The sequence below is a fragment of the Procambarus clarkii genome, chromosome 24 (genome assembly GCF_040958095.1).
Source record: "Procambarus clarkii isolate CNS0578487 chromosome 24, FALCON_Pclarkii_2.0, whole genome shotgun sequence".
NCBI classification, from domain to species: Eukaryota; Metazoa; Arthropoda; class Malacostraca; order Decapoda; family Cambaridae; genus Procambarus; species Procambarus clarkii.
Window position 1 is genome coordinate 45,997,627 of NC_091173.1, and position 12,500 is coordinate 46,010,126.

The following is a 12,500-nucleotide window of genomic DNA, read 5'->3' on the forward strand; positions in this document are numbered from 1 at the left end:
GGTAATTTAGAAATTCGTGTGTGGATCTTCGGGGTTTTCAGGCAAATTTGGGGAGTCACAGATTTGGAATTAAGGATTTCTTATGAGTGAGTAATTTCCGAGATTTAGAAGTTTGTTAAAGTTCTTATGATGTAAAATAATGTCATACGAGTTTCATAAAGTTCTTATGAGTGAGTAATTTATGAGATTTTAGAAGTTTGTTAAAATTCTTATCATGAAATAATGTCATACGACTTTTGTTAAAAGTTCTTATTTGTTTCTTACTTAGAAACTAGTATATTGCCATATATCTGAATCATTTCACTGCCCCCCTCCCCCCACCCCTTCATCTCCTGTTCGTACCTCACATCACCTCCCTCCCCCCTTACCTCGCAATCTCTCGCGTCACCTTTATTTACCTTACGCCCGGCCAGCCAGACGCTTCGTGTAGGTCTCCTCTTATCATATCTTATCTTCTCCATAATATCTGGACCGTCCCTCCTCTCTCTCTCTCCTCTTCATATTATTCTCTCTCTTGCTATTTTTTCTGACATACTAATGTTTTATTCCTTTTCATTAACCAGTCAGTTATACAAATCAACCGAAGCATCTTAATGGAACCTTTAATACTGAATCTGTCTCAGAGACTATCTAAGCTGGCCCCAGCTACCTGCCCCAGGCTATCTGCCCGAGGCAATCATCACCTGATTACCTGCCCCAGACATCTACCAGTCATTGTCAGCGTTCGCCACCGTAATAATTTATATATATACATTAGGCGTTAATAAAACTTATTTATTTATTTATAATTTATTTAGTCATCTAATTCATAGTTTACACAATTTATAATAAAAGAGTTTATTCCCAGTATTCGCCAATCATTCTCGCTATTAATAAAACAGCCAAACGCTCACTCAGGGGCACACTATCGTTATTACGCTCATTCAGGGGCCCCCTCAGATCGCCAAAGTCTCAGAGGCCTACACTTTCAGTCAGCATTCAATCTTCATCCTGTTCACAAGGTTCCCCCAGTCTAGTCATATCATCATGTCAGTGTCAGTGTGTCCTCTGTGCCTGTCTCCTCTCAACAACAACGAAATCGGGCATGTGTGTCAAACACGATGTTTAACATGCCTAGGTGAAATGTCCATCAACGCTCTTCAAGAATGCAGACTGTACTGTATAGGATGCAACGGGCCTACACCGCCTGGACATTTTGACGTAACCTGTACCAGCTGTGGACAACTCTATTGTGCAAATCTTAAGTACCGCTTTTTCTCGCACATTCAATAAACTTTCAAAGAAAATATATATCCGAAACACACATACATACATACAGACAGTCAATTTATATATATTATTTTCATTTCAGTTCATGGTTCTACTTCCTGCCCATACTGTCGTTGGTCCGTTAACCGGGAACCTCCCACCGAAGCCAGAAACGTCATTGAACCTCCACCCAAACGCCGTCGCATCATAAATAACCGTACGTTTTCACAATAATTTTCGTAATTTTAAAAGTTAATAATTGTATATTTTAACAAGCGTATAAACAAGTAATAAGTACTCATACAGAAAAATGTTTCCATTACAGGAGTTCCTATTCGTGATCAAGAGAATCTCATACTTGGTGGAATCAACATCCCAGCTCGTAAGTAATATTATTATTTATCTGTAATTCAGTTTTTCCTCTTATTTAGACTTTTTGCTTTCCCTTTTTAATAATTCCTCTTATTTACACGATATTTTCCTATTAAGGTTTTCAAATCCTCTTATTGTTTTCAAATTTGTTTTCCTCTTAATGTTTATTCATTGCTTATATTATATTACAGAATCGCCCCTGGATTCAACCCAACCCTCTGAGTGGAGCACGCCTGTACGCAGTCAACCCCAGCTGTCCCAGGAGTTAGAAGAAGATGCCCCAGACGGCAACCAGCAGGCATCCTCAGATGAAGAAGAAGACAATCAACCCCCTGTTCACGACATATCAGATGAAGAAGTCAACGCTCCAGATTCCCCAGAGGTACTTAACTTAGATAACGTTGTTCCGCGAGTGTTAGAAGTCATTAACCATTTCGAAGGTTCATTCTCGAGACATTCGTTCTCCATTCCCGGTCATTTAGACGCCGACCCCAGCTTATATATAAATAGGTATAGGGAATTTTTTATAGAATATATAGACAATCAGTTCAGACAAACACAGGAAGAATTCCCTCCCTCATTTCACATTTACCCTGATGTAAGCCTAATTTTGCAAAAACTTAATCATGCCGACGATCAATATGAAATATTAGATGAAGTATTTTCAATTAGAGGAGAAACTCAGACTGTTACACAGGAAGAGGTGGAAGTTCTTGTAAATTCATGGGTTGACGAAATGTCTGCTAAAATTGACGAATGCCTAAAAAATGTCCAATCCTCAAGTGTAGGAATTCACTCCATGTCAGGCTTTGCCATTAATTTTTCATATATTCGCCACCCTATGCACCTTGGATCTTACGTACCATATCCTGCAAAATTAAAGGGTAAAGAATCAGTATTTAATCCTGAAAGTGAAGGAGATGAGTGTTTGTTACAGTGCATTGCAGCGTATAAAAACTTAGCGTTGGGCAGGACCCTGGATAACGTTAGAAAGTGTTACAAAAACCTTCGATGGTGTAGAAGATTCGTAGTATGGGCAGATAAAATCAGATTCCCCGTATCATTTGATAACCTTAAGAAAATAGAGAAGCTTAACAAAATTTCTATTTATATTTATACAATAACTCATGAAAGTAACAGATACTATCTTAGTTTAGCTAGGAAAAGCCAGGAAAAGTATGCCGATAAAGTCCCTTTGTTGTTATTAGAAGGCAAGCATCTCTGTCTGATCAAGGACTTTGATAAATTTGTAAAGAATATTAACCATAATCAGTATAATATTCCTAACACTCATAAATTCTGTAAAATTTGTCTTTTGCATGCCCCCATAGATGAAATTCAGGCTCACGAAGAGTCATGCACTGTATCCCAGGTATTTTCGTTCTATAATCCTAGTGATAAAATCAGTTTTAAAAATTACGGTAGGACCTATAGCCCAACTCACACCGCCTATTACGATTTTGAATGTCTATTAGACCGTCAAAATCCTAGAGGCATGGTGGAATGTAAGCATAAAGCAATTGCTTATGCTTACATGATTTTAGACAGGGAATTCAATGTCGTAGAAACGTATTCATACGTAGGTCCAGACGCGGTTAATCATTTTATTACAAAGCTAGAAGCCTCATGGAAAGCTATTCATGCTCAGCTCCCCAACTTCCCTAAGAACTTGTCTAGAGAACAGGAAAGAATGTTTCAAAGACAAAATACGTGTCAATTGTGTCATCAAACTTTCAAGGATAAGAAAGATAAACATAGACATCATAATCATGCTATTCAGGAAAATAATTACTTAGGTGCTTATTGTGCTCGTTGCAATTTACAATGTAAAAATGCTCGTAGATACTTGACCACATTTTCCCATAATGCTGCATATGATCTGGGAATTATACTTAAAGAACTGTCCAAAAATCCTCACCGCGATGTAGAAATTCTAACCAAGGAAGGATTGAAATTTATGCAAGTCATCATAGGTAAACTTAAATTCCTAGATAGCCTAGCTCTCCTTAATGGGTCATTAGGAACCTTAGCAAGCGAGCACGTTGCCGGTAAGAAACCCACCAAGTACACTGAACACATACTAAATGGCGTATCCGATGAAGCTAAAGCTCTGTTAATTAAAGGTAAACAAAGCCTATGTTATGATTATATTTCTTCCATGGACGTGTTAGACGAACCTCAACTCCCTTCGCGAGATAAGTTTTACAATGTTTTACATGACTCTCCACTGTCTGAAGAAGATTATAACAATGCTCTTAAAGTATTTAATTTAGGGAACTGTACAAACATCAAGGATTACCTCATGTTATATTTAAAAGTTGACGTGGGAATGCTAGTTGATATATTTACACTTTGGCGAACATCACTGAAAGAAATTTATGAACTAGATATTGTTTTCTATGTATCACTTCCTAGTTATGCTTGGGATGCGTTCTTATTTAAATCAAAAGTTGTACTTGACTATGTGTATGATCAGAATATATATGATTTGTTGAGAAGGAATCTTAGAGGAGGGTTCACATCTTCCATTAGACAATTTACACAGGCTGTTAACGAGCACACTACATCTAACCCTAGCTCTGATGACGATACTCACATTTTGTACCTCGACTTTAACAGCTTATATGCAGCGTGCATGGCTGAGGTACTTCCCCAGGGAGGGATTAGACAATTAACTGACCTTGAGCGGGATACCTTATTAGGGCAAGGGTTACAACATATCCCCTGTAATCAAGACAAAGGTTATTGGATTTTATGCGATACAAAACATGTATCTCCCGAGGTAGCCAGGTATACTGATGATCTGCCCCTTGTACTGTCTCATACTAATATAACGGAGGAGTTTTTGTCAGAGTACAGTAAGAAAACCCTTAATGATGAAAAAAGTAAACTCCCACCTAAAAATACTAAGTTAATTGCATCCCACTTGCCCCAAAACGACTACTTAGTAAGCCTTGATTTCCTGCAATTGCTATTAAAACTTGGACTAGAAGTTGAACGAGTAAAAACAATCTATGAATTTAAACAGGCTCCCTATTTAAAAGATTTTATTTCAACCAACATTCGAGAACGAGCCAATACCACCTGTAAAGTTAAAGAAAAAGCTTTTAAACTCATAAGTAATAGTCTGTACGGGAAATCAATGACAAATATATCTAGATATGCTAATACTCACCATCTAGTAACGACAAAACATTCATTCTTAACTCATGCAAGAAACCCTTTGTATAAACGAGCTGTCTCTTTAGGTCAAGATAGGGTTCTCTGTACAGTAATGAAAGACATCCTTAAAGTTACCACTCCTTCTTACATGGGATATCAGATCTTGCAGATAGCCAAGAGGCGTTTATACGAGTTCTGGTATAATGTAGTTAAAGCCCATTATGGGGAGAGAGCTAGACTAATTTATACGGATACAGACTCATTCATATTTACTCTGACCTGTAAAGATGCTTTCCAAGAAATGACAAAAGCTCCTCTAGTAGATTATATGGATTTCAGTAATTTTGACAAAGATCATCCCATGTATTCTGCTACTCGCAAAGGTGAACTAGGACTCCTCAAGTCAGAAGTAAAGCAGAAAATTATAACTGAATTAATTGCACTCAAGCCTAAAACTTATTCTCTCCTAACCCTTGATAATGAACATTTATGTAAATGTAAAGGGATTCCTTATCACCAACAAAAGAAAATAACACATGCATCTTTTCAGAACACATTAGAGACAAATACAACTTTTAATTTTGTATCCCGATCTATTCGTAATGTTAATGGACAGATATGCACGTGTAAAACAACTAAGCGCGGTCTGTCAGCTTTTGATGACAAGAGGTACCTCATTAGTCCCACAGAGTCATTAGCTTACGGTCACCCAGACATTCCAGAGCGTGAGGTACAGGAAGAGGTACAGGTAGAGGTACAGGAAGAGGTACAGGTAGAGGAAGAGGTACAGGTAGAGGATCCAGTAATTGTAGATAATCCCCAACCAAGACGTCAATTGTTCCCCATTTTTAATCTTTGGGAAAAGCGGGATAGAGTCGCTCAGCAATTATTCCCTAACAACAACTAAGTCTGTTACTGTATTGTCTATGTATTATCTATAACTATATTCAAATGTCTATGATAATGTATATTCTATGATTTGTTACTGTATTTGATATGAAATAACTATGATATGACTATAATTTATTTGTTACTGTATTGGATATGTTATGACTATGATTTAATGTCTATGATAATGTATATTCTATGATTTTATTACTGTATTGGATATGTTCAAATTGCTATTTTAAGACTATGATTTATTTATTACTGTATTGGATATTGTATATTCTATGATTTTATTACTGTATTGGATAAGAAATGACTATGATTTTATTGGCTATAATATTTTATATTCTATGATTTTATTACTGTATTGGATATGTTATGACTATGATTTTATTGGCTATGTTTAAATAAAAACTCGAATGTAGATTTCGTTTAAATACTCCTTTCATTATATATTTGTAGTTAGTCTATTGAATCCTAGCAACATGGAAGGGCAGAAAAAAGTTATTACTGAATCCCAGTTGAATATATTTAGTGAACCATCAAGAATTATTATTGCTGGATTTTCAAATGGTGGGAAGAGCTATTTATGTGCTAAAATGATAGAGAAATATCAGCAGAACTTTGCAAAAATAATTATCTGTGGAAGCGGGTATAAAGAGTTGAGAACTAATCCACTCATTAAACATAAGATATCTTTTTACTCTGAAATTGTAAACCCTTTAGATGATCGTGATCCAGAGGATACATCTCATATATTAGTTGTTTATGATGACTTGTATGTTGAATCTACAAACTCTAAAATAGTAAGTGATATATTTACTAAGGGACGGCATGAGAACATCTCTGTTATTTTTATAACCCAAAATATATTTTTCAGTGGGAAATTTTCTAGATCTATAAGTTTAAATGCTTCTCATTTTATTCTACTTAAATCAAGAGACTTGTCCCAGATAGAAACATTAGGCAGACAAATATTCGGAAAACAAGATGCCAAGAAATTTTTAGATATATATAAGAAAGTAATTTCTCGACAGTATGGGTATTTACTTGTTGACTTGGGCGTTAAAACACCTGAATCCATAATATTTAGGGGAAATATTGTAAATGAACCCCCATATGAAATAGTGTATCAATGGTGAACATTACACAAACTCTTAATAAGATATACAATGACCCCAAGTCCATAGGTGGGTTTGGTGGTGTTTTAAAATTGTATAAGGCTGCAAAGAAAACAATCCCTGAAATAACTATAAAAGATGTGAAAGACTATTTAAAAACGTCTAATGCATATACCTTACATCTATTAAAAAAACGTAAATTTAAACGAAGACGTATCTTAGCACCTAGACCTAAAGCTTTCTTTACCAGTGACTTGGCTGATATGACATTGTTAGCTAAGCACAACAACGATATTAAATATTTATTAGTTTGTGTTGATATATTTTCAAGGTTTGCACATGTAGTTCCACTATCCACTAAATCAGGTCAGAGTGTAAGTGAAGCCATGAAAGCTGTTCTGGATTTACCTTCATCAAAAGGTGTAAGGAAGCTTAACACTGATAAGGGCGGTGAATTCTATAATATATGAAACGATTGTTAGACAGTAAAAACATTGATCTGTACAGTGTATTTTCTCAGGAAACTAAAGCTAGCATTGCAGAGAGATTTATAAGAACATTGAAAACTAAGATATATAAATATTTAACGGCTTATAACACCTTAACCTATATAAATGTTTTACCTGATATGGTTAAAACGTATAATAGAACACCACATAGAGGATTAAAGGGGAAAATACCTATTGATGTACATGCTTTATCTTCGCCTCAAGATGTGACTAGGCAATTTAAGCTCATGTATAAAGGAGAGCAGCAGACTAAGCCACGCATCAGTAATCATCTGTCTGTAGGAGATACAGTACGGCTTGCCTTATCTAATCGTATTTCAAAGTTCAAAAGAGGTTTTCATCAACAGAACACTAAGGAAATATTTACAATTGCTCAAATTGATACTAAACAACCCGTGCCTTTATATTATCTAAAGGACTTAAATAATAGACTTATAGAAGGCGGATTTTATAGAGAGGAGTTGACTCCCACCTACTTGTCAGATACATTTGAAATTGAGAGAATTATAAGTAAACGTAAAGTTGGTAATACTACTTTATATAAAGTTAAATACGTCGGTTACGACAGTTCATTTGATCAGTGGGTGAATTCAGATGACGTGAAGAAACTATGAAGAAGCAGCCCTTAGTTAGCAAGTATCGTGGATTTATTGAACTATTAGCTAGATTAGGTTATAATTCTAGGAAAAAGTTAAGACTCTTAAAAAGGAACATATACTTTGCTTATCAGAAATATTTAATAATTTCTTAAAAAATAAAATTGAAGTTGGGAAGCCTATTTTAAAGAGACTTTCTAAATATAGAGCTCTACTCCATACATTAGCCTGTAAGAAGAAGGCTATTTCACTCAAGAAAGACATATTAACAAGTAAAAGAGGAGGTAATTTATTGGGCATTTTACTTCCCATAGCTATAAATTTCATTTCAAGGCTATTTAATAAGGAATAATGAAAGAATTCTATCTTGTACCACGAAAAGCTATTGATCAACAGAAGCCTACGGCAGTAAGTGTTGAGAAGCCTACGATGACAGTGAGAACAAATCCTGTTATACAACACTTGATAGACTTAAGATTAAAGCTTAAGGATTATGATTTTGCTGTCTCCTTGTTAAATTATTTTAATACAACTGGACTTGTAAAGTGGGATGAGGAAGGGAACATTACATCGCCAGTTACTGGGATCAATATTGTTGATGACGTTATAGGCAGGATGTGCACTCCGAAATTGTTATTCCCAGAAGATAAACTGCCAATTGCAAAGTTGTTCTACTCTTTGACCTCTACACCTAAGAATTTATTTAGAAATGTAGATGCGAAAAATCAAGTGTTTTCTCCTCCAAGTTTGAAGAGGAAGATCAAGGCTGGAGATGAAGGAGAGTCTACCTGGATATCATATTAAGGGGAGTTTCTGTTTATTTTTATCATTTACTATTAGTCTACAGGATGGATAGTTACGTTATATATGCAGCGAGTAACTCTGATACTGATGTATTTAAAAACAATGCTCCCAATGCTTTTGAAAATAGATTACATAATCAGCTGCCTTTAGACCCGAATAAAGCTTATGAGGTGTGCCTGAAGAATATATTCCTGCCTCCATCTTATTTCGCTGTTAGGAGGAATGACCCGGAAAGTTTTATTTCAGTTCAACTTCTAGTGTCTAATAAAAATTTATCTGATTTGAGTACGGTGAATACATCTTTCACTTTAAAGTCGGATATTTTAGCCAGTGATAATTGCATAGAGCTAACGACTATTTTAAATAGAGAAATTTCTACTATATTTTCAAAAGGTTCACCGAGTTTTATAGGACCCGTACTTAATTATAATTTCCCAGATCACGGGGACGTTTATATGAAATATGATTCGAGTATTAATCGAATTAAGTTTAATGCAGCATTTAGTGAGAAGTTGTTAAAATTATTTATTACAAAGGATGGAAAATTAGTTGTTCGAATTTCTTTATCTTTCGGTCGAAATATATGTAAAGTTATTGGAGCTGAAGTAGGTAAAGCCTATGATATTTTTATTATGAATAAGCTACCTAATAACAGGTTATTTGTACAAGATACTTGCTATTATCATCCTAGGCCAGGAGGCCGTATAGATTTCTTGTGTGTATATTGTGATAAGGTGCAGCCCACCATGTTTGGTAATCAGATTGTAAATATCTTGGATGTTGTTTCGTTTCAAAGTAATGTAACACACAGGAAATTATATAAACCTTTAAATACGACTAATATTGATGGCATCAGTATTAGATTAACAGATCAAGATGGGGAGCCTGTATATTTTGAAAAGGATGGATGTACGATTGCAGTATTACATATTAGACCCGTTGATATATAATGGCATGAGTAGAGGGAGTTTATCATTCTCTCTTGACCTGTTTAAACATGAGGGTCGGGTTTGTACCGCTGTCTGTTGACGAGGTAGGGCGATTTATCGCTCCTCGAGGGAAGAGAGGTGGAGCACTGGGCGATATTACTGTTTTTGATAGAAGACATTTAAGAGGAGGTGGAATATTAAGTTTCTTAACTGGTCTAGCTCGTAGAGCAACTCCTTTCCTATTAAAAACTATTATGCCAGCTGCATTGACAATGGGACAGAATGTTTTGCAGGATATAAATGCTGGTCAAGGTACTTTGAAAGATTCAATTAGAAAACGAGGTATGGAAACATTGAAAAGTATAGGTCCTAAATTGTTAGCAGGTGGCCGAATAACGAAAAGAAAAACGAAAAGACCTGCCTATATAAAGAAAATGGATACATATAAAGACGTGTTTTCATAAAACAGTACTAGTTGTATGCTAGACGCAGACATGATGAGTGTAAATGCTCCTAGTGCAGCATTGCAAGTTCCTTTAGAAAATTATACAGCTGCTATAAGCGATGGCTTTCCTAAAGTTAATCCGCATAGAATGGCTGAAAGTACGATATTTTCAAGACAGACACAGGATATTTTACCTGTGAATTCAAGTATTAACAATAAATTTAAAGACTTATATTGAATTTCGTATCCCGGGAGTTAAGGGACAATTTATTGATCTTTCGAGCTTGACGCTAGAACTGATGGTTGAATTAACGGGACCTGACGGAATTACGGCTTTAGCGGATATTAAAAATGCATCAATAGTCAATGGTTTGTCCCAGACAATGTTTAAAGCTGTAACTGTTTATTTAAATGAGCAAGTGGTGGAAACTAATTCACTATTTTCATATTTATCATATGTAAAGCTAATGACGACGCTTTCTGAATGTAAAGCTGAAAGATTTAAAGAACTGACGTATTTCTATAATGATGTTTTTCCTGAAAAATATGATGTAGATTATTTTAAGAATGCCTCAGAAGACCTTAAATCTAGATTTGTAAAGTTAAAAACTGAGGGAGTAAATTGTTGCTTTAAACTGCTATTGGACATTACAACTTTGAGCGAATATCTTTTGGATGGAATTGATATTCGTTTGAGATTAGAACTTAACAGTGATCCGTGGGTTATAAACAGTATTGAATCTGGATATAAGTTTAACATAAAACTAGCTAGAATGTGGATTGATCGGATAACTCCATTTGCATCAGGATTGGAGGCTATTAATAGAGCTCTGGCTGAACAAAATACGCCAGTTACATATACGTTTGATAAGACACTCCACAAGACGTTCATTCTTGGTAATGGGCAGCAGAGATTAAGTATTGACCAGCCATGGGGGAGCATTATCCCAGATAAATTATTTATTATGATGATGGATATGGAAGCAATATCAGGAGCGTATACACTTAATCCACTTTATTTCGATCACTGCGATTTATCTAATGTATATATTACACGTGATGGGACAAACTTATTTAATATAACTTGCAAGTTCCCGAATAAATGTTCGAAACTATACTACGAGACTCAAAATACAGTAGGCTTTAATGCTTGCAATATCTTGACATATAATTCATTTATAAAAGGAAGAACATTACTGGCATTTAGACTAACGCCTGAGGAATTGAGAGATACCCTTCCTATAGAGGCTTCGGGCAACCTGAGAATTACATTAGAATTTGCTGTTCCAGCGAAATCAAATAAAGTTATTATTTTATTCGGAATTACAACGGGAGTATTGAGAATTTATTCCGATAGGCGAGTTGTGTGTGATACAAGAGCATGAACTGCAAACAAATTAATACGGCATTGAACGATATGAAAGGTAGTAAAGCTAAATATATTGGATGCTATTTAGCGACGGATATATATAGAATAATGAAGCATATACGGGATAAACCGATTATGTTTATAATAAATACCTTAGGAAGAGACTAGGGAAGTAATGGGTCACTGGATTGCTGTATATAAATCTAAACGGAAAATAGTTATACTCAATTCATATGGAATAAATGTGTATTCGCCATACATTTCGGAGTTTTTAAATTATTATAAAGACTGTGATGTATACACGTTTACAGAGAGACTTCAGAGTTTAAATACTTACGTATGCGGGCTATATGCGATGTTTTTCTGTTACCATCTTTCAAACAAGGATCTAAAAACTGCAATAAAGCTATTTGAAACTAGTTTTACTTATGGAGAATATATGCAGAATGATAGGAACGTAATGAGGCTATCTTATGCTTTATTTAAAAATATGCCGAGCTGCTATGAAACGCTGTGTTATGATAAGAGCGATATTTGTTGGAAAATGTGCTTGGAGACGACTGGCTGAATGAGGCTATAACAAATTATCTAACGGAAAATGGTGAGTACATTTGTTTCGAGGTTTTATGTGTCTGATAAATATTGTACATGTGTAAACGCTATCTGAAACTGTTATTCTTTATTTACAGAGATGAAGAGTGAATAGGACGGATATTATACAAGCGGATTGAGGAGCGAGCTTCTTAGAACTTCGGGCTAAATGAGTCGTTTATTATAAATTGTGTAAACTATGAATTAGATGACTAAATAAATTATAAATAAATAAATAAGTTTTATTAACGCCTAATGTATATATATAAATTATTACGGTGGCGAACGCTGACAATGACTGGTAGATGTCTGGGGCAGGTAATCAGGTGATGATTGCCTCGGGCAGATAGCCTGGGGCAGGTAGCTGGGGCCAGCTTAGTTAGTCTCTGAGACAGATTCAGTATTAAAGGTTACATTAAGATGCTTCGGTTGATTTGTATAACTGACTGGTTAATGAAAAGGAATA

At 35.2% G+C, this 12,500-nt stretch overlaps 1 protein-coding gene across 1 annotated transcript in view; it reads left to right on the forward strand.

Moving 5' to 3' along the window:
- LOC138368101 (uncharacterized) overlaps window positions 1–12,500 on the forward strand; it is a 75,417-nt gene that overhangs the window by 50,582 nt on the left and 12,335 nt on the right. Inside the window, exon 2 of the mRNA XM_069330401.1 lies at window positions 1,812–2,002. Coding sequence (XP_069186502.1) covers window positions 1,812–2,002 — 191 coding nt within the window. The remainder of the gene's footprint in view (window positions 1–1,811; window positions 2,003–12,500) is intronic.